This window comes from Squalius cephalus, assembly GCF_949319135.1.
Source record: "Squalius cephalus genome assembly, chromosome: 8".
NCBI classification, from domain to species: Eukaryota; Metazoa; Chordata; class Actinopteri; order Cypriniformes; family Leuciscidae; genus Squalius; species Squalius cephalus.
This window is the reverse complement of record NC_137129.1, coordinates 44,385,703-44,408,933: the sequence shown is the minus strand read 5'-3', so window position 1 is coordinate 44,408,933 and position 23,231 is coordinate 44,385,703. Positions and strand designations below refer to the sequence as shown.

The 23,231-nt window shown below is 37.4% G+C and overlaps 2 protein-coding genes across 2 annotated transcripts; both read left to right on the top strand.

Annotated features, from left to right (window-relative positions):
- Positions 1-732: 732 nt before the first annotated feature.
- On the top strand, positions 733-8,358 carry LOC307163716 (uncharacterized protein). The gene is made up of 6 exons (XM_079879924.1): positions 733-818; positions 3,613-3,656; positions 4,813-5,100; positions 5,327-5,572; positions 5,665-5,736; positions 7,029-8,358. Exons 1-6 carry the CDS (start codon positions 781-783, stop codon positions 7,328-7,330), a joined length of 990 nt encoding a protein of 329 aa, XP_079736050.1. The 5' UTR covers positions 733-780; the 3' UTR covers positions 7,331-8,358.
- Positions 8,359-13,825: 5,467 nt separating this feature from the next.
- On the top strand, positions 13,826-19,472 carry LOC307163724 (uncharacterized protein). The gene is made up of 6 exons (XM_079879941.1): positions 13,826-14,142; positions 15,825-15,868; positions 16,180-16,467; positions 17,008-17,253; positions 17,346-17,417; positions 18,791-19,472. Exons 2-6 carry the CDS (start codon positions 15,826-15,828, stop codon positions 18,973-18,975), a joined length of 834 nt encoding a protein of 277 aa, XP_079736067.1. The 5' UTR covers positions 13,826-14,142; position 15,825; the 3' UTR covers positions 18,976-19,472.
- Positions 19,473-23,231: the final 3,759 nt, after the last annotated feature.

Genomic DNA, 23,231 nt, shown 5'->3' with positions numbered 1-23,231 from the left:
CTTCCAAGTCACAGCAGTTGAGCAGCTTCAAAACAGATGGATGGAAACACTCTTTGATCAGGTAGATAATCCTGTGGTTATCTCCTCTGCTCTGGACCCAAGGTTCTGTCACCTGAGCAAATTATAACTGTTCAAGCTAAAGTGCAAACTTAAGCACTTGCAGCAAGAAGGGAGATGGTGCAGCAGCAAATTACCACCTCAACCATAAGAACCGCAGCTGAACCTTCGACATCTTTGCTTGACGCACTCCTTGAGTCTGGAGGCAGCAGTGACGAAGAGAGCAGAGAGGAGAAAGCTGAGGAGGACCTCAACACTCAAAGAAGAAATGAAGTCCTGGCTTACTTTGGTGAGAGGCACCAGGATTGGTGGAGAGATAATAAAGATAAATATCCCACCTTGGCAAAATTAGCTAAATACTACTTGTGTATCCCAAGCTCCTCAACACCATCTGAGCAACCAACAACAACCAGCTGACCAACCGAATTTAGCTAGCTGCTGAACAATATCCCAATTAGCATTAGTCTAAAAAACGAAATATATTAGCCTACACTCGACATGTCAACAAAACATAAACAGAACATCTTCCCAAAAACATATCAAGCTTATTTAAAAACCTCGAAAAAGTGCGGGTGTTGAACCCTCTCACCGGGAAAAGTGTGGGTGTTAAAACCCCACATCCCCCACGGGTGCGACCGACGCCCCACACACCTGACACACACTCACTCTGAGCTGACAGCGAAAGCGAGAGGTAGCGGTTTAGCACTCACTCTGAGCTGTGTGATGATGAAGACTAAACGATACCCACGCACTTTTACCAAGTAAGTTTTCATATTTTTAAATATAACGATAGCTTGTGTGTGTTTGTGTTCTTATACAATAGTTTTGTCTGTTTGTGGGAAACTCAACCTGCTGATGTTAAGGAGAGTCAAATAGTCTATAGGCCTACTGATTTTTTTCAGTGGACATTAAGACAATTATTTTTATGGTTTAGCCTATGTTTTATAGTGGGGTTATTAATATAACTATGTTTTAGCATGATTAGCCTACTCTGATTGGTAGCTGGGAAATGAACCTCTAAAACATGTTTTTTTATTTATTTATTAAATATACATTTATAAAACCAAAGTTTTGTTTCCGACAACGGATTGTAAATATTCACCTCATCCATCGCTCTTTTTTTTTTTTTTTTTTTAAACATACCCTACAGACACCCCATTCCCAACCTGCAAAAAGTCACGCAAGACACGCAAGGTCTCTCGCTCCCTCTCCCTCTCAGCCGTGCGCGCGCTTCACAGTCTCCGTCTCCCATGCGCGCTCCTGCTCGCTCGCTCTAGATTCCGGCAGATTTTAACTCATTTGCGGGCATCAGGGAGCCGCGACTCGCTACCAACAGAGAATGTCTAATATGGCCTCTGCTACCAATATGCGGGAGACTCCCGGAACTTCCGGAAGACTTGGGATGTCTGCCGTTATCGGTCTGAGAAACAGTCAGGTGTATCGTGAATGCTTTATCCACAAACCGTTCTACTCAGCTCTCGGTTAAACGCCGATGAACATGTGCAGGAAGGCAGAGACACTGTTCTGAAAGCGTCTGCAAAGTGCAAAACCCGAAAAGCGTCTTAGTTTTATTTAGTAGTGTCCTCTGTTACAGAGTGCGAATTACCCCACCATAATTGGGGGGTACTGCTGCTCCTTCAATTCTTCTATGACCATCATGGTCCACTACCATATCAATCCCCACCGTGATCGCCAAGTGCAACATGTGTTGTGCAACACACATACAAGGTCTAAACCTAAACATGCGACAAACTGATAATCAGTAGGCTACAGAATATCTCATTGTTATTATCCAAAAGAGAACTGTTTTGATCAACTCCCAAAAGTTAAGTTAAGTGCACTGAAATACCATTCTAATTACTAGTAAAAGTAATACCTTAGAAGCCTATTGCCTATTCCAGGGTTTTTCCTGGCTCAAAAAGAGGCGGAGGTGGTAAAATCATAATAATGTTTAATAATAAGATAATTAAATGTGTATTATTTTTTTTTGTAGATGTGTCCCCCATTTTTTTTTTTTTTTTTTGTGGAGCTTGGTATCTCTAGGGGGGTCTGGGGGCATGCCCCCCCCCCCCCCCCCCGGAAGAAAATTTTGTACATTTTAAAGAAAAATTCATTAATCTGGTGCACTTTGAGTCACCCGAATCCACTGTTAAAAATAAATAATCCACCCGCAAACCGCCCGAACCTATGATATTCTCTGATTTAGATATCTGCATCTGATCATCACATTACAATTATTCAAATTCTCAGTATTAAGCATGATAATATGGTAACATATCACACTGAAGTATTTAAAATGAACATTTATTTAAAATAAGTTCTTCTTTTGGCAAAATTACAATCCTTAATAGCCTAAACAGAGGCTTTACTCCATTCAAACTTAAATTGTCAATGTTTCATTACATCACTGTTTGAAAACACTCAGAATAATTTTTTGTACCTTTATAAAGGGCATTTTCCCCTAATTTTATTAAATGTATGCTCCATCTTTCATTTCAAATTCTTAAATTTGATAAATATATTCAATTAAAATAATTAGACACTAGGCTGTTACCAATAAAATTAAGTAATTCACATTGAAACATTATAACTGTATTAAATTAAATTATTTTAAATATTTTTGAATATACAAACAAGGAATGTTGAAAAGAATGATACTTTATGAAACTAGCGTTTTGTCATTCACCGTTGACACTTGCTTGAGAAGTTGAAGTTGTTCTCTATCTCCGTTGCACGGTGGTTAAAAATGGTACGGTCCACAATAGGGGTGTCTGAAATCGCTTTACATTAAAATGTTCATACAGTGAAAATAGGAGTTGACTTGTATTGTAACTGTAATAATATTTTTTCACAATATCAGAAAAATTATCTGACCCCCCCCAAAACTGATATTTCTGTCATTGGGGGGTATAGTACCCCCCAGTACCCCCTGTAATTCGAACCTCTGTAGTGATGGGAGAAACGGATCTTTTCAAAGCTTTGAATCAATTGAACCAATTGATTCACAAAATGATTCACTGTTTCGAATCCCCACACGGTGGCGACTCCTGCTGGTCATACAGTGTAACTGCAACAAACTTAGACCAAACATGCAGAAAAACACCTTTGACAGACACAACAAAGTAAAATATCAAATTGCATTAACTTATCTTCTATTCTATCTTCGTTCTTCTATTAATGTTCAGGGCTTGTTTTGTTTGTTCCATGGCTCAGATAAACAGGCCAATAAGAAACTATTAACTACTATTATTCCTTTTAATTATACTAATGTCTAATTACACCGTCAACAGATGAATAAAACTGATCAGAGATCAGGTAAACACCATAGACACTTGTATGTTTCACCGCTGAGGACGAATTCAATGAATCCGCATCACACACACACACACACACACACACACACACACTTGTGCTTTCTATGATGGGAGAAACAAAGATAAAAACATTTTTTTAATCATGTAAGATCCACATGTGGATGAACATCTTTAACTGAAATGAAAGTGAGTGTATAATGTGTGTATCTGTCACATAACACACCTTCTGTTTTCTCCTCAGGATGAATCTCCTTCTTCTTCTGCTGTGCTTTATCAGTTATAGCGGTCAGTGTCATTTATGTTATTGTTATTATTATTTTTAGTTTAAGCTAAAAGTTCTAGGGCCCTATCTCGCATCCAGCGTAATTGAGTTTGTACACGACGCATGTTTCATTCCCTATTTCTCACCCGACGCACAGCGGACTTTTCCCTTCACAGACGCACGCCGGTAAATTAGGGAATGAACTTGCGCTCCCGGGGGCGGTTCAGTGAAAAGAGGAGGCGTGTTCCGGCGCAAACGTTCCCTGGTGCTATTTTGCAGTTTCAGAAAACAATTCCTCCACAGACCAGGAGAAACCTCGTCTAAAGTCAGTGGCGCGTTATTCAGATGCTATTTTAAGGGCGCATGCTTGGCCATAATGTAGCGTGTGCACAACGCACACACACTTTACTTCTCTCATCTACACACAGACGCAGCAGTTTTCATTTTAGCGAATCATACATTATTATAAGGAAAAATATTACACATGAGGGAAATCATTGTTGTGTCCATGAAGATGTGAAAAATAGGCATTAATCTAGCTTACACATTTACCCAAATTATCATACGCCTGTTTAACCGAAGCTGATTTGTGTGTGTTTCTCCATCCCCAATGTCACTTCTCTGTGTTTTACGGCCCTGACGAGAACGTCGGTCTCCTCGGCTGTGAACCGCTCCTGGCAAATCCGCCGTTATAATAGCAATCCGCCGTGGAACAAGCGCGCCTGCTCTTACAGGGAATGTGAGATGATGCTCTGATTGGTTTATTTCACGTTACGCCCAAACCACACCTATGAGTAATGAAGCGACTTCAGACCAACACATTTTAGATTTGCGTCGGAGACCCGCCCACAAAGTTACTTGTGTTTCGTGTTTGATACTTGCGTTTCAGATCGTTAAAAAAGGGCCCCTAGTTCAAGTTAATTCTAGTCTAGTGGATTGTTTTTCTGTCTCTCAGCTCATCTCAGGGTTTATACTGTCATCAACATTTAAAACGTGTGTAATGTGGCACTTCTAATATTGTTGGCTACTTACTGTTTTCATTTATTTATTTTAATCTAGTTTACTAAAATATCTAAAGAATATTTAAATAAAGAATATTTAAGATCATATTGATTTAAGACATTTATTTTCCAGTATTGCTAGTGTGTATTGAGTGAATATTGCTGTGTGTATTTGCAGGATCCTCCACTAAAGCTGTGTCAGGAATAAAGGGAGGAAACGTCTCTCTATCATGTGGATCTGAGGACAGAGAGATTGTGGAGATCAGATTATACAGTCGGTCTAAAATCATCCGTGTGTGTGAGAAGAGAAACTGCAGTGGTCGAGTGTTTAAAGAAGGATCATGTGACGTCGTCATCAAGGATCTGATCTACAGTGACGCTGGGAAATACTTTTTAAGAGTCCGTTACAATAATGATCAGACAGAAGTGAAGCGACAGATCCTGGAGTATCATCTTCATATTCATGGTAAAGTCAAAACTGATCAAACCATCATCATGTGTTTCTGGATCTCCTCTAATAGTGTTGGACTAGAAACAGCAGAAACACTGAAGCGGACACGCTTAATATTCAGAGTGGATTAGGGTTTTCCAGTGTTTACATCTGTTCCCTCAATCCTATATGTGATCATGGTCTTGATTAAATGACACTTTTATAATAATGATTAATGATGAATGTCTGTGTTCCTCCTCAGATGAGATCTCTGTGCAGAAAGGAGAGGATCTGAAGTTGGATGTTCTGTTGATCAACGCTGATAAAGTGGAGAGAAACTCTAGTGAAGGCTGGACAGAGGTGTGGACGAGAGGTCACGGGGTCAACAGTGATCGACTGACCGTCAGTGACGAGACTCTGATCATTAATGAGTTTACAGTCACTGACACTGGAACATACAGAGTTCTGGATTATGAAGGAGAAACCTTGATCACAGTCTCAGTCACAGGTGAGAGAAGATCAGTGGATGAGGAGAGATATTATGTTTAATCAGTAAATTAATCCTAAACTGCACGACTAACCTTTCAATATTCTGCACAGAATCTGTTCTAGACTGGAAGGGAAATCTGATCGACACAGATGAAGACAAAACTGACGACACTGAACATCGAAGTGAGTAAAACATGAGGCACGAGAGCTTTACAGGAGTAATTAAACCCTTAAACCTGAAGTGTCCCGCCGGGGTTTTTTATTTGCTGACCATTATTTCCAGCAGATTCTCACAGTTAAAAAGAGCCCAAACTCACCATAATCCTAACACATGAAGTAGCAGTAGCAGTGCTATGTTGCTATGTTATGTTGTTTTGATGTGACGTTTCAGCTCATAACTCAATGAAATATGCATGGATTGTGAAAAATCGAAATGATGCCTACTTGGCTAAAAAAGAAGTCTCTCATCATCTTTCCGGGGTGCAAAGTGTTTTCATATTTTCCCGGATCATCCGTGCTCGTTTTCAGACGTGGAATAACACAAAATATGTATCATCTTAAAGCATCTTAAAGAATCTCAGCTTTTTAAAGTTTCAATCAACTCTAAACGAGAGCTGACTCACTCTAAACCGGAGTGTACCGCCCGCCGGCGCCACCTAGCAGCGGAAATATTCATTATCATATTTTTCAAAAATATTGCCTTGATTAACATAAAATTAGTGTCATTTGAAAGCGTAGACAATTTGAAAAACTCCCCCAAGTATTTCTGAGTTATTTGCTGATAAATATAATTTCTTTTTTTTCACAATACTTTTTGTAATATGTACTGCAATATGTCAAAAACATCATTCAGCTCATGAAACATTCACAGATTGTTGAAAATGGCACTTCATTTTTTTACAGTATATTATTACAAATAAAATGAGCCCAAAATAAACAATCTATTGCTTTTATGACAAGATATTCCTCTTGGAAGAATATTTTAAAATGCCCATGAGGAGGCGTCAAGGACTGAACAAAAAGGATATCCATGAGGGGGATCTTGGTTCCAAATGCTGTAACTTTTGATTCCTTTATCCAAACAGTGTTATCCAGATGCAGCTCATATGTAGAGGGACTCCCCCCCCCCCCAAAAAAACTTTTCCTCCTACCTTATTTCCTTCCTGAGTTATTTCATGTCAAATAAGAAAGATATGCAAAAATCATCATAAAAATTATATATATATTTTTTGTCTTTTATCAGCAGTTTCTTAGCAGGAGAATGTCCAAATGTAATGTAATTTATATTTTAAAAAAATGTGAAAACTGTTCGATCAAACGATACCTACTTTTGACTCTCCTTGCTATAGTTTTGAAGTTACGAGTCTTTACTTCTGTGTGAGTCACTCAGACCAAACAACTCTAAAAATGCCTTCAGGGCTTAAGGGGTTAAGCAGGGAATTAAAAATAAACCTCTCTTTTTCCTTCACCTGTAGATCACTGGATGTTGCTGGTTGGACTGACTGTGTTTCTGCTGGTTCTGGTGGCTCTGACTGCTGTCGTGATATACAGACGTCTCCACAGAGATTACTCGAGGGGGGAAAGCACTGAGTTCAGGGATCCAGAAGTGTTGAGGTCAATAGCCGTGTTTCCACCGTCACTTCCGGATCCTGATCGGGCCTCGTCTGGGCCAGTGGACTGGGTTTCTGACCCGTCGATTATCTCAGTCCACAGCGGCTTGAGGAGTGGTCATGACCAGAGGAGTTTATCTGAGTCTGGAGACGACAGCGGCGGATGAGTCCATGTACCAGAAACATCAGCATTAAACACTTTAACAGCATTTATACCTCTAAACTCTCTCTCAGAGACAGCAGCGAGTGCTTGAAGAACTGGATCATGATCATGATGACTCTAGTGCTGTAGTTCTCCAGCTCAGGCTCTAGACGCTTCTCTATCGTCTCAGGACTCGTGTTGGACTCGGTCATTGATCTTGCCAAATGTTCCAGTTGTTCTTGACCGAGTCCAGCAATATATGCTTTTTTCTGCTTCAAAACCATTTACATTACAGGCTTCAGTAAATCGAGGAAAAGGAATTTCCCCTTTTCTTGCAACATCTGTATCAACGTAAAAAAATGCAGTGAAACTTTAATTAAACGAGATATTTCAATTGGGAGATTATTTAATGTTTTGTGAGGTATTTTTCATTTTTGTGATTATTTTGCGGTTAAATTAGGAATTATGCAGGATTGCAAAAAAATGCGACACTTTGTTGTTTATGCGTTGTATTCAGCGATCACGGAATCGCGAAAAACTGGAGGGACTGGTATTCACATTTGTGCTGCAGTCCATACTGAAGACTAAAAATGTACTGTTTATTGTTATTTTTTAGTTTTATTTTTCTTTGTTCATTTTCTTCATAATTTCATAATGTATTTAGTGAAGTCAGACTATGTTTGTATTTGTGTGCTGAGCAGAGAGCTGGTAGAGTTATATTTTTCTTAGGTATGCAATGTTCACTTCGCAGAGTTCAGTGATGATGATTCTTCAGATGTGTACAGTTGCTCTTTGCAAGAAAAGTAATGTTTCAACTGATGCAAATGTATTGTATACCACAAATGTATTAATGTATACACTGAGACATAGTTTCTTAATGTGGATAGTGGATTGCACCATGTCAAAGCATTAGGTGTTGTTTTGATATCTTAAAGGTATTGATATGATATGGTTTTGATACCATATAATGGTACATGCACTTTTACAAGTTGATTGTACTGAAATGTGTGTTGGCAGTGCCTGTACACAACCATCATAAAATGATAAAAATCCATCCAGTGTTTTTTGTTTATCTCCTTATATGTTTTCCCGTCTCAAATCAAGCCGTTAGATTTTGTGACGTCACACGGTCGGACGCCCCTCCCACGATTGTTGATTGACAGCAGCGTTTCAACACAGTCCCGCCCTCGCTCGTGAGTGAGCTGTCAATCATAGTCCGCGCGTCATTGTTGATACGCTGGAGCACTGTCTATGAGCAGAATGGCGTAAGCGATTGTGGCGTTCTGTTCTTGGGTGTAATAAGGAACACAGTCATTTTGATGTTCCTAAATCCGAACCGCTGAAGACGCAGTGGCTGAGTTTGTTTTCGAAGGGAATATTCCCCACGATCAACGTCAATGCTTTCATGTTTGCGCAAATCATTTCACACACCAGACTGCTTTATAAATGAGGATCAGTATAAAGCTGGTTTTGCTAAGAAGCTGCTCCTCATAAAAGGATCGGTACCAACTATTCGTGTTCCTGCTGCACCTCCAGAAGAACTGAAGTGTAATGTTTTATTAACCTTTATATTAACCTTTATATTAATATTTATATTAATCTTTGCGTATCGCTTGCTGCACACTTCACGATGAATGCGGCTGTTTACACTCGGTACATTACGGCATGTTTTCTATGTACAACGTTCTCAATATAATTCATAATCCCACGTTTATAATGAACATGGTTATTGTGTTATTACAAACTGTGTACGCAGGTGTTAAAGTTAATGTACACTAAGCTTACTTTAATTGTCGAACTTCTTCGGGGCCGTCATCTTGTTCCGGGTCCGACTCCGGTTCAAATTGATACGGTTGCACAGATGTGTCCTCAGAGACTCCCGCTGCCATTCTTAACTAGATGTACCGCATGGCGGTACAAAATATGACCGCCGCTCAGGCCTGCACTGGCTTTCCACAAAAATAAATGTGCACATAAATGAATTTATTTTATACCCCCCCCCATGGATGAAATTCTACGAAACTTAGCATACCCCCAGAGGATGTCAAGTTAATCATACACATGAAATATGGTGCAGTTCTGAACATCTCAACTGAAGATAGGGGCGATTAAAGCAGAATAATATTGCATTTTCATTTTTTATGGGAGGGGCGCAAATCACAAATGAGTGATTATGGGCTAGGTTGATGTGGGCCCTTAAGACCAACATACCATAAAAATTTCTTCATCCTCGGTTCCACGGTTCAAGTAGTTATTTAGGAAAAACTGCATTTTTTGGGTTTGGGGGGGCCCAGCGCGGAAGTGGCCCCCGGGGACCAAACGAAATTTTTCCGTAAAAGTCTAGTGGGGCTACATGCCCACCAAATTTCATGTTCCCCGGTGTTTCGGTGTCCCTGGTATCGTTGACGGAAAATTCAGTAGATTGACGAAAAAAAAAAAAAAAAAAACTTTGACAATCCCTATATGACCGCTTTCGCTAGCTACGCTAGCGGCGGTCATAATAATATACCCTCAACTGTTGTCAAGGCAACACTCCACGTGTGTTGTGTCAAAACACCTACAGAACAGAGGGGCGGGGCGAGCAAAGCTCATTATCATTTAAAGACACATGCACTTAAAGTCCCCATGAAATCAAAATTGACCCTATTAACTTTGTTAGCGCATATTACTAGTCTTGTGGTGAACAATTAATAAAGTAAAAAATATTTTTTTTTTTTTTTTTACCATGGTAATCTTTAATCAAAATCTGAAAAGTTACTTCCGGTCTGGAATGGCGTCTTTTTCTGATGACGTAGGTTTGACGGCTTGGTTTGAAAACGCTTAACCACTCTCCTCAAACTCTCCTCATGAGTGAGAGATGGAGAGAGGAGGAGCGCTAAGTAAAACCCTGCTCTCTGTTCAATATTCTGTTTCACCTGGAAATACGTCACAACACTGGAGAAAAGTCGTTTGCAACTTCCGGATCACGGGGACTTTAAACGGCGTGCTGAAAACAGAGCTGTTTTTGACCAGGTAAAATTAGTGTTTTCTTACAATACTAATGATAATTTTTTAATTAAAGTATATTACAAACTTTTAATTTAGACCCTAAAGAATCATATTAACTTGTACAAAAATGGCATTATATGACCCCTTTAAAAGGAAGCTGAAAGTCTCTCTAATGTATAAGCTCAAACTTACTGTACCACCTCAGAGAAACATAAAGGCATGAGGGTGTTGTAAAGTTTCTGAATAAAACTCTGACACAGCAAAGCAGCTTTTAGACCTTTTAGTGAACTTCTGAAATCTCTGTTACAATTCTTTACATTTCTCTTCACGCTCTTTTTTTTTTTCAACACAGCAAACATTCTCAAGCGCCCCCTTGTGGACTGATTAAACAATGTCTGCTCTAAAACTAAAACACATCACATGTGGAAATAATATAACATAACGTCACATGTTTTAAATCGTAAGCATTACAGGGGTGAGAGGAAGGAAACATAGAGATGATGGGGTAAGGAAGGATAAGAGAAACAATTTATGATGGGGTGAGAAGATAGAGAAATAGGGAACAGAGAAATCTGGAATGAAGACCTCTCATGTAGCCTTATATTCTTATATGCCTGTTTCTCTCTGTCTGACACATGACACATGATAAATAGAGATATCTTGGCAAAAGTGACTGGTGTAGCTTCCATGATTCATCCATAATGGGGGAAACCATGATTTATAAATCTACTGTACAATACCTCAGGGATCTGTGTGACACTGAATCTGCATTTACTATTAATGTAAAGCATCCTTAAATATCTCACATCATGATCTAGCAATTATTGTTTCTATTTAATCCGTCAGTTGATGACTGAGTGTGTCTGTGTCAATCTGTGTCAAACAGTGTGTGTGTGAGCAATTTATAAAAAAATTTTTTTGTTTTTTTTTTCATGCAAATGTATTACATATATGTATATATTATACATATGTATATGTATATTTTGTGTGTTTAATTGGTCGTCTGCAGTGTTCTTTGTGAATCTGCAAGTGTGTGTCGTGAAAAAACAAAATTAAACCACTTTAAGAAACATTTTTGTTGGTATGTATTTTTGAATGAAAATACATATTATATATATATATATGTGTGTGTGTAAAAAATGAAATATAAAGAGGATGTTTGAATAGATTACAACTTGCTAAGATTCATGCGGAGCCGTATGTGGATCTAAACAGAAGAAGAACAACGCTTGATGGAGTTCAGAATATCAGAAAAGGATCAATGAAGGATTGTCAGATTATACAGGAGAAATACTTGCATTATTATTAGAATACAACACCACTGAGAACAATCTTCTGTTCAGACTCAAGCTCGTCTTTAACCGGTTTACAGAGCAGAGACTCACAGCAGAGCAGAGACTGTAATACTGAGGAGAAACACTACAGGATAAATATGATGTGGATATCAGCACACAACGGCTGATAATCAGCAGAGGAAGTTTCTAAAAGTAACTGATTTTACAGTTATCATCAGCAGGGCAGAAATCAAGAGCATTATTAAAAAGAGATTGTCACTGTTCAAAATAGTTAAACATAACACAATGTGAATTCTGTGGGCAGGAAGAGACAGTCGAACACAATATGATATATTAAAAAATATGAAAGAGAAAGAAGACATTTGATCCAAAAATTAGGAGAATGAAAATACGCTTTGATTTTATTGATATTCTGTGAAAAGCGTCAAAAGATAACCTGTTATAATTTATTGTTTCAATATATTTTGTATTTTTTAAACAATATAGTAGACAGTCTGGTCCACTCTCTATACCAGTCTGTAGTGCTGGGAGAAATTAAGCTTATTGGCCTGTTTATCTGAGCAATATATGAACAAACAAAACAAGCCCTGGACACTGATAACACTTATTATACAGACACATATTATATTATTCGATAAATCAATTGCAATGTGTTTGTAAAAGCTGTTTTTCTGCATGTTTGTCCTGAGATATGCCAATGGTAATCAGTCTTATTTTTCTAATTCAGATTAGACCGATCTATACCTTTTTAGATGATTTTTCGAAATATTCAACATTTTTTTAACTTCCTGGTCATGTGGCCTGATGATGTCACACTCACTGTATTCTCAAACATAGCTGTCACAGTCACACAGGTCCTCTTAGCTTGGTCTCTTATTTACAAGCATAATTTTTCACCTCACAGGGAATAACAGAGATATTTTGTATAAGAACAAGTCTCTTTTTTTTGAGAATTGGGTACGTAATCAGATTCTGCTGGTGGACCAGCTATTTAACGAAGAGGGGCGACTTTTCTCCTATAGAGACTTTTTGTCAACATATAACATTCCAGTTACACCGAAAGAATTCGCAATTGTATTTGACGCCATTCCATCAGGCACAATCATGCTTTTTAAATATACTGGCAGACTGCCACCTACCTCTATCTCTCTCCCCGATGTGGCTGATTCGCCAGTTGGAAGAATCTGTTTTTCCCAACTTCCTCATAACAATAAGAACATTCGTGCATTATTCCAGAAAGAAATTGTTTCTATTCCTAATGTTAAATTTTATTGGAACCGATTTGTAAATGATATTGATTGGAAAAAGGCGAATCCATTACATGATTAAATATAAAAGAGACATCAGTACAAACTGTTCTTTTTGTGAAGACCACCCAGAAACTGTCTTGCACCTCTTTTGGTATTGCCCATTCACCAGAACATTTTGGCAAAACCTCAGCAGATTCATAATTGATCATATTTATAAAGATTTTTCTTTATTGTGGAAGGATGTTATTTTTTGCTTTTATAAAAGTCAAAATAATGAAAAAATGTATTTCATTATAAATTTGTTAATTATTTTGGCAAAATTTCATATTCATAAATGTAAATTCAGTGCTAAAAAACCTTTTGTACTTTTTTTCCATGAAGTTGAACATTATATTAATCTGATTTCTGGCTCAAACAACAAAAAGGCTGTTAAAACTGTCAACATATGGAGCTCTTTTTCTTTTAAATAAGCTTCCCCTAGCAATTTTGTTTTATATATATATATTTATTTATTTTTTTTGTATGTTTTTATTATTGTAATTTATGTATGTTTTGGCTATTCATATGTCATTTGTATCCTTTCTTTGCAATAATAAAAAAAAAAAAAGCTGTCACAGTCACACACATGTAAGGTAACAAATTTGTAGGTCGTGCAAATTGTACATGTTCTGAGTGCTTTTGGGTTAAGAGAGGATGAAATTGTAGTCAAGTAATGTTTTATCTTGTGTAAGAAATCCAACCAAAATAAATATGGCCGAAGCTTTAGAAAAGAGTCTTCTAAGAACAGAGCAGTATAATCCGCTAACTGATTCATAATGATCTCTGTATTGCCAATACTGATGCCTTTTAGATGGCTTACTTTCACTTTTACATTTACAGCGTGTGAGCTGTGTCTTCGGCATGACGTCAAACAACTGTGTCCAATGCGCGTCGCGCTCCTGATAGAGTTTCCTCCTTCTCCGCCAGTCCGAGAAAGCTCTCCAACTCACTCGCTGGATATTTATCCACCTGTAGGACGCTTCTCATCTGGCCGCAGGACAGAAGCTGTTTATACTATTTAAAAGGGAATTCGGACGCAAGATTGTAGGCTAAACCACCTGAAGAGCGACGCACATTAACATTAAGTTCTGCTCGCCCATTGAAAGAAACTAGAAGAAGCACATAACAGTTTCTGTCTCCATCTGACCGCCTCGATTCTGTCGAGTTCAACAAGTGAACAGGGAACTTTAGTAAAGGACTGTACACCCTTCCCTCCGATGGACACGCAGGACTGTTAGCCGCACTCCTTCTCCGAATTATTGAAGGTAAGACATATTATATGATCTTTAAATAAATATGTTATGGAGTTACAAATTGTTGCCGGTTATAAATCACACTGTTTTCTATCACTTTCATTCAAATATAGGCCTAAAATAACAAACAGACGTAATCAAAGCGATAGTCGGACATCATATAGAAATATCCTTAATAAAAAATAAATAAATAAAATAAATAAATAATAGAAATATCCTTATATCTTAAGAAGCTTCATTTCTCCACCCCTAGTTTACTATCTTATTTCACAGATAGTTAGTTTCTGTGTTGTTTCTATATAAAAATGTCATAATGCCTAACAGCCATACTACTGTGGACAGGGCTTGCATATTTTGTCAGAGTGCGGTGGGCGGGGCTTGATGTATTTAATGCATTTTTTTGGAGTCGACTCCGATTCTTGACTCCTAATGTTCGACTCCAGTTAGGCTACTTTGAATCAAAATAGGGTCAGGATTAAAAAAGCAGCTTTCCTGCTCCAGTAATAGGCTACTATGTGACATTCTACAAATCTGTTTTTTATAACAGTAAATGCTCTTTATATGAAGTTGCCATGTTATATTGTGTCATAGCCTATTCATCAAAAATAAAACTGATAAAAAATGTATTTTATTCTCATACAAATTAAATGCTTTATTCTAATACAAATAGACGCTGTATTAAGCAATAGGCTACTACATAAAGTATTAAACAGAAAAGTATCTGAAACGTCTGTGTATTTGACAGATATTGTATTTATTTCACTCAGCTGTCATAAAGTAGGCTACGCAAACACAGCACGAGCCTCTACGGGAAGCAGAGAGTGTCCGACTCGCGTCCGTGTTTATCTCCTCCCCGCCCGCACGCATGCCCGCACGCGCCAACTCTCACCGATCGCTTTAAGCCGCAGCCGAACACACTGTCAAACACACCTCTCACGTCTTTAGAGTCGATACAGGGAGTCGATTCCGTCTCTGGAGTCGATTTCCAGCAAACATTTTGACGTTTAGCCTAATGACCGTGAAAGTTGAACGGACGTGATGTCATCTGGCCGTGAATTCCAAGTTTTATCTGCGCGTCCATGTGGGACCCACGTCTAAATGTTTTTATTTTATTTAGTTCTTCTGGATGTTTATAAGAGGTGTTGCTGCCAAATGTATGTGTATATATAATCCTGCATATAATAATCACACCCATATTGTGTAACATCGTGAAAGGCCATCAATTAGGCTATTTTTACACATCTGAACTTGAGGCTCTAAAAAGGTCCAAAATCGGCCCCGTCAGACCTGGACGTCTATAAAAACTATAAACTTTAAAAACAACAAAGTCTTAACCGTTTTTTTTTTCACATGTGCATTTCATATTTTGTTGCTGTTCTTATTCTTTATTTTCACATTCTGAACGTTACAACAATTAATTATATTTGCCTTGTTCTTTTTGCACTGTATTTGACTATGATCGAAATAAACAACTTACACACATGCTCTCTCTCTCACCCAGTCACACACACACATGCACGCACGCGCACACACACGTCTATTGTGCTTTCTAAAGAAGATATATTTTTTTTAATAGTTTTACATATGTTTTACTCATGTAAGATCCACATGTGGATGAACATCTTTAACTGAAATGAAAGTGAGTGTATAATGTGTGTATCTGTCACATAACACACCTTCTGTTTTCTCCTCAGGATGAATCTCCTTCTCCTTCTGCTGTGCTTTATCAGTTATAGCGGTCAGTGTCATTTATTTAATTTAGTTTTTTAGTTCAAGCTAAAGTTATTCTAGTGGACTGTTTTTCTGTTGTGTCTCTCAGCTCATCTCAGGGTTTATACTGTCATCAACATCTGAAACGTGTGTAATGTGGCACTTCTAATATTATTGGCTACTTGCTGTCTTCATTTATTTATTTGAATCTAGTTTATTAAAATAACTCCACTAGAATATTTAAGATCATATTGATTTAATAAAATAGACAGAAACGCCACATTTATTTTCCAGTATTGCTAGTGTGTATTGAGTGAATATTGCTGTGTGTATTTGCAGGATCCTCCACTAAAGCTGTGTCAGGAATAAAGGGAGGAAACGTCTCTCTATCATGTGGATCTGAGGACAGAGAGATTGTGGAGATCAGATTAATCAGACGGTCTAAAATCATCCGTGTGTGTGAGAAGAGAAACTGCAGTGGTCGAGTGTTTAAAGAAGGATCATGTGACGTCGTCATCAAGGATCTGATCTACAGTGATGCTGGGAAACACTTTATACATGTTTATTACAGTAATGATCAGACAGAAGTGAAGCGAGAGATCCTGGAGTATCATCTTCATATTCATGGTAAAGTCAAAACTGATCAAACCATCATCATGTGTTTCTGGATTTCCTTTAATAGTGTTGGTATTGTGTGCAGGACTAGAAACAGCACAAACACTTAAAGGTGGTATCATTTCAGGACCAAATTTTTTTTTTATCACATTCATCTAATCTTTCCTAACGATCCGCTAGCTGCCCGCCCCATAAGCATGGCGTCAAAAAAACGCGTCTCTGATTGGTTGGAACACTATTTGTTTTGGTTTTGAGTGGTTGGTGAAACCAATCGTTTTTGTGTGCAGATCTCAGAGCCTAGGCTGCCTACAGAGACGCGGTTTTTGACGGCATGGTTATGGGGCGGGCAGCTAGCGGATCGTTAGGAAAGATTAGATGAATGTGATTTTTTTTTTTGGGCCTGAAATCACTGATACCAGCTTTAATATTCAGAGTGGATTGGGGTTTTCCAGTGTTTACATCTGTTCCCTCAATCCTATATGTGATTATGGTCTTGATTAAATGACACTATTATAATAATGATTAATGCTGAATGTCTGTGTTCCTCCTCAGATGAGATCTCTGTGCAGAAAGGAGAGGATCTGAAGTTGGATGTTCTGTTGATCAACGCTGATAAAGTGGAGAGAAACTCTAGTGAAGGCTGGACAGAGGTGTGGACGAGAGGTCACGGGGTCAACAGTGATCGACTGACCGTCAGTGACGAGACTCTGATCATTAATGAGTTTACAGTCACTGACACTGGAACATACAGAGTTCTGGATTATGAAGGAGAAACCTTGATCACAGTCTCAGTCACAGGTGAGAGAAGATCAGTGGATGAGGAGAGATATTATGTTTAATCAGTAAATTAATCCTAAACTGCACGACTAACCTTTCAATATTCTGCACAGAATCTGTTCTAGACTGGAAGGGAAATCTGATCGACACAGATGAAGACAAAACTGACGACACTGAACATCGAAGTGAGTAAAACATGAGGCATGAGAGCTTTACAGGAGTTCTTAAACCCTTAAACCCGAAGTGTCCCGATGCTGGATACATCTGAAAGCTTAGAGTCTGAAATTTACAATGAATGTAGCCAATTTGATAAACTCCTTAGTAGTGCTGAATTATTTGCTGACCATTATTTCCGGCAGATTCTCACGATTAAAAAGAGCCCAAACTCGCCATAATCCATCACTCAGATCTGAAGATATTCCTCATGGACTTCTAACACATGAAGTAGCAGTAGCCATGAAATATATCCATGAAACATGCATGGATTGTGAAAAATCGAACATCTTTATTGACAGCAGATTCTCACGATTACAAATAGCCCAAACACAACATAATCCAATGATCACGAGATATTCCTCACGAAATGATGCATACTTAGCTAAAACAAGTCTCTCGTCTTTCTGGGGTGCAAAGTGTTTTCCAATTTTTCAAACGTGGAATAACACAAAATATGTGTCATCTTAAAGCTTAGAAATCTCTTTTTTTTAAGTATCTAACCACTTCGATGAACTCTGAACGAGAGCTGACTCACTGTAAACCGGAGTGTACGGCCCGTGGCGCCACCTAGCTGCCAAAATATTCATTATCATATGTTTCAGAAATATTGCCTTGATTAACACAAAATTGGTGTCATTTGAAAAACTCCCAAGTATTGCTGAGTTATTTGCTGATAAATATAATTTCTTTTTTTCATAATACTTTTTTGTAATATGTACTGCAATGTGTCAAAAACATCATATAGCTCATGAAACATTCACAGATCGTTGAAAATGGTACTTCATTTTTACAGCATATTATTACAAATAAAATGAGCCCAAAATAAACATAATCTATTGCTTTTATGACAAGATATTCTTCTTGGAGAAACCATTTTAAAATGCCCATGAGGGGGCGTCAAATACTCAACAAAAAGGCTATCTCGGTTCTAGATGCTGTAACTTTTGATTCCTTCATCCAATCACCACAGTTTATCCAGATGCAGCTCATAGAGGGACTTCTCCAAAAAAACTTTTCCTCTGACCATATTTCCTTCCTGAGTTATTTCATGTCAAATAAGAAAGATATGCAAAATCATCATAAAAAGTATATATATATTTTGTCTTTTATCAGCAGTTTCTTGGCAGGAGAATGTCCAAATGTAATGTCATTTATATCAATATATTGTAATGTTCTATCAAACGATACCGACCTTTAGACTCTCCTTGCTATAGTTTTGGAGTTACGAGTCTTTACTGTAGTGTGAGTCACTCAGACAATACAACTCTAAAATGCCTTCAGGGCTTAAGGGGTTAAACAGGGAATAAAAAATAAAAAACCTCTCTTTCTCCTTCACCTGTAGATCACTGGATGCTGCTGGTTGGACTGACTGTGTTTCTGCTGGTTCTGACTGCTGTCGTGATACACAGACGTCTCCACAGAGATTACTCGAGGATGGAAAAGACTGAGTTCAGGGATCCAGAAGTGTTGAGTTCAAGTGTTGAGACAGCGGCGGATGAGTCCATGTACCAGAAACATCAGCATTAAACACTTTAACAGCATTTATACCTCTAAACTCTCTCTCAGAGACAGCAGCGAGTGCTTGAAGAACTTCTGTCTGTGATCCCATGTGGATTCTGGTCTCCGTATAAGGCAGAGATATTCATACGAGCCAAAAGACTGTGTGCTAACCATTACCATAGTAAACATGGTAAATAAAACCACTTGAAGAAATCAGACAAATCATCTGCTATCAATCGTGTTTCTGCAATATATATTTAATTTTCAGTGCGTATGAACGTTTGTGCTGCAGTCCATACCTCAGGAGTCTGTGTGATACTGAATCTGCACTTTTAATGTAAAGCAGCCTTAAATATCTGCTCTGGTACCAGAGTAACCACTCCTAAATCAGGATCTAGCAATTATTGTTTCTATTTAATCCGTCAACTGATGACTGAGAATGAGAATGAGTGTCGTCTGCACTGTTCTTTGTGAATCTGCAAGTATGTGTTGTGAAAAAAACTAAATTAAACCACTTTTGTAAGAAACATTTTTGTTCGTATATATTTTTGAATGAAAATACATATTTTAATATTTTGCACTGTTCAGAAAATATTATTTTGTTTTGTTAGTAAAATATACAATGAAATATGAAGAGTATGTGTGAATAGTTTTCATCATGCGGAGCCGTATGAGGATCTAAACAGAAGAAGAAGAATGCTTGATGGAGTTTCATGTCTTATTATCAGTCCTCATTAATTTACTGTATTGGACTGTGTTTGGGCTCATAAATCAAGTCAAGTCAAGATACCTTTATTAATATAGAGCTTTTTACAGTACAGATTGTTTCAGCTTTACAGAGATAACAGGAAAATAATGCAAAAGAGTTTGTTTGGGCTGTATGCGGCGGCTGCAGTAGTGGAGTAGGGGATATACTGCGAAATAACATCATTAAATCGACGCTCGAAACTTACACATTAATAACCGTCCCGTCCATAGACTTTGACCAATTTTGTGGGTTTAGTTCATTTAAATATGAACGACGTTACAGTGTAGATCTGCGGATAAAAATATCTGTAGATATTCAGTTGGGCTTCACTGTCTTCTCTCAGAATACAGAAGAATATTTGTTTTTGTGAATTAAAAAATTAATAATAGGCACATAGTTGGATCAGATGACAAGTAATGATATATGACCTACTGTAGAATAGTTATATTCACTGTAGGTTTTAATACAGGAGATTGAGTGAAATATGTTGTTGTGAATTTATATAAAGTTACATTTAGATATTAATCTTATTTAGCCCATTAGACATACAGTACCGTGTAATCATATGATCCTCGATTAAATATCTGCTGTACTATTCTCTATTGGTCGTCATACAGCTAAACAGTGTCCTACAGCATTTTATGAAGACAAACACAATTTATCCCTTTTCTAAAATTCCAAGGGCCATTTAGAAGAAAGAGACAATATTGTTGCTTACAATTGTTTTTTTTATTTATTAACACTTATGAATTATGATGACTCCCCTCTCTTCTTTAACTGTTTTTCTATCCTCCTGTCAAAGTGCTTCTGCTCAAAATATTAAACATAAAAAAAATTAAAAGGGACATCCATGGTGAATTTGATCTTGTCTCACTGTGTGTGTGTGTGTGTGTGTATGTGTGTGTGTGTGTGCTGCCCAGAATTTATGTCAGGTGAGTGTGGATTGCATCATTTTGCCCCTGATCTTCCTAGGAAAATGGCACAGACACTTGTTGGTGGAACACTTTTGGAAAAAGCCACTTTGATGTCTTTAGGATACTGATGATGGAGTGTGCAGAGAAAACTGGAAATGGCATTAAAAACATGTCCATGTATGTCTCTGTAAGTCATTTATTTTGGAATGCAGTTAAAAAAGAGATGGTGTTTATAGTTTATAAAAGTTTAGAGAGAGAGATTTTCATTCCCTTACGTAGCTAAAGCAAACACACACCTTTATGAGATGCAAGTTAAAGAGAACTTGGTAAAGATAGATAGACTATGATAAAGCCCACATTAAGTGCACATACATTTTAGTCCAGATCAGTAAGCTATTTTAAGAAAAATGTATAGGCTATTAAGATATAAATTAAATAATTAGATCATCTCATTTATAAGAAATAACTCAATCTATAAATCATTCAAACCATATGGGAAAAGTTTTTAATGTGCGTTTAAAACTTACTTCACTGCGCTCTCGGACCGGTTGCTCTCATACACATGCAAAGTTAAACGCAACTGCAGAATTTCATATTAAGCTTTTTCTTTTTAACAGGCTCAAGAAGGAAAATGCCATTAACGTGAAACGCCACGCGTCGCGTTCATGTAGGTTCTTGTAGGCTATGCTATAGTTTTCCTCCCATAGAGCATATTATAAAGAAAAAGCTTAACGTCAATGCAGTAAGACGGTGATATTTAAACTCAGTAGCCAATACACCTTAGCCTACTGAACATGCAACGCGCTATTTGCACATTAAGCGTTTTATAATGGTTTTCTATGGGTGTTGTTCATAATCTGATGCAATCTGTTTGCCTCTATAAAGTATGCTTTATTAATAAGGTAGGCCTATATTGTGTACTAATTTTGGTGCTTCAATATCACTCTCATTAAGTGTCTTAAATGGGGAAGAACGCTTGATTACGCTGCCGTTGTCTGTTTTAGCCATAAACAGTATTTATATGGTTTTAGCAGAATACTGCCATCTAGTGGTAGCAGGTTTTCTCAGACAGTGTGTGTGGATCGTGCAAGGCGAAACCCGCGAAACACAAGTTGTATTGTATTAGTTTAAATGTAGTGACGCACATTTGTGAATTTGTCAAATAGATGGGTAGTTGTGCACACATTAATAATTAGCACCAGGCCTATTCATTTGTAGTTGTTTGTGTGTGGCAGGCAGTGGCACCAACTTCTAAAATAATTTCACATTTCTACTACATAAATGACTCATTTTAAATACACATTCATCTTTCCAGAGGTGAAGTATCCCTTTAATATTTCAAATGTTGATGAAAAAAAAAAAAGTAGCAGATGTGTCAGTGCAGTTGTAGTGAAATCCTGAAATTATTAGTAATACATTAATGGAATGATTTGCATAGATACGTGAGTGATGTCATGGTGTGTGATGACATGGTAGGGAAGTCTCTTGGCTGAGTGACACAATAGAGAAACAATCAACTAGAACAACTCTACCCAGAACTAAAAATCAAAAATGATACTGATCGCAAAATGAGCATGACAGAAGCGAATGTTTATACTTAAAGACAATTACATTGATATTTCACCAGTGTTTTACAATAACAAATTTAACAGTGACAGCAATTTATTAATTTGTGTCAGAAGTGCACATCAATCATGCTGAATCAGACTTATATTTACCATTTCACATAAAAAGAGAACACAGGAATGCATAAAACAACTCTATTTAGGCTTTTAAGTACTTACACATTTAGAACAATTTTGAAATATCATGTTTACTCCACATTTCTGGGCATTTAATAAATAAAAACAATAAATACTTAATATGCTCCTGTTCTGTCATTATTTTGTACCAATGTTAGGTTTTGCTTAACTTTATTACTTTGATTAACTTAAACCATTTAAGGCAATCGGTTTCCTCAAACCATTTAAGTAACAATATAGTTGTTAAGACTTAGTTAGATTTGTTACCTGAATTCAAATTGAATGAAAAGAATTAACCTTAAATATTTAAGTTTTTGACTAAACCAACACTAACATATAAGTGAATTTAACTCAATGTAGGCCTAAATGAGTTTACAGTACTCTTAAATGGTTTTTAAAAAACTTAAATGGTTTAAGGCAATCAGTTTCCTCAAATGGTTTGAGTTACTGTATAACAACATCTGTGATGAAAGGAAATATTCTCAAAACTTTTAAAGCAGGAAAAGTTATTTATTAAGGTAAGGTAACTTGTACATTTGTACAGCCAGCAGATAAACACAAGGACACAACACACAACAATAAAGCAGAACATACAATACAGTTCTGGCAAATTGTTTAAAATCGGGATAAGAGAATTTCTAAATCTATTGGACCTGCTTCTGGGCATGGAGTACCTACGGCCTGAGGGAAGTAGCTTAAACTGGCAGGACAAGGGATGACTAGGGTCAGCTGCAATAGATTGGGCCTTCTTTGACACTCTGTTGGAGAAGATGTAGGAGAGAGAGGGGAAGTCAATGCCTACAATCTTGCTAACAATGTCCTAACAATACTCTCTAGTCATTTTTTGTGGACAATGAACCAAACCAGCACATAAAACAG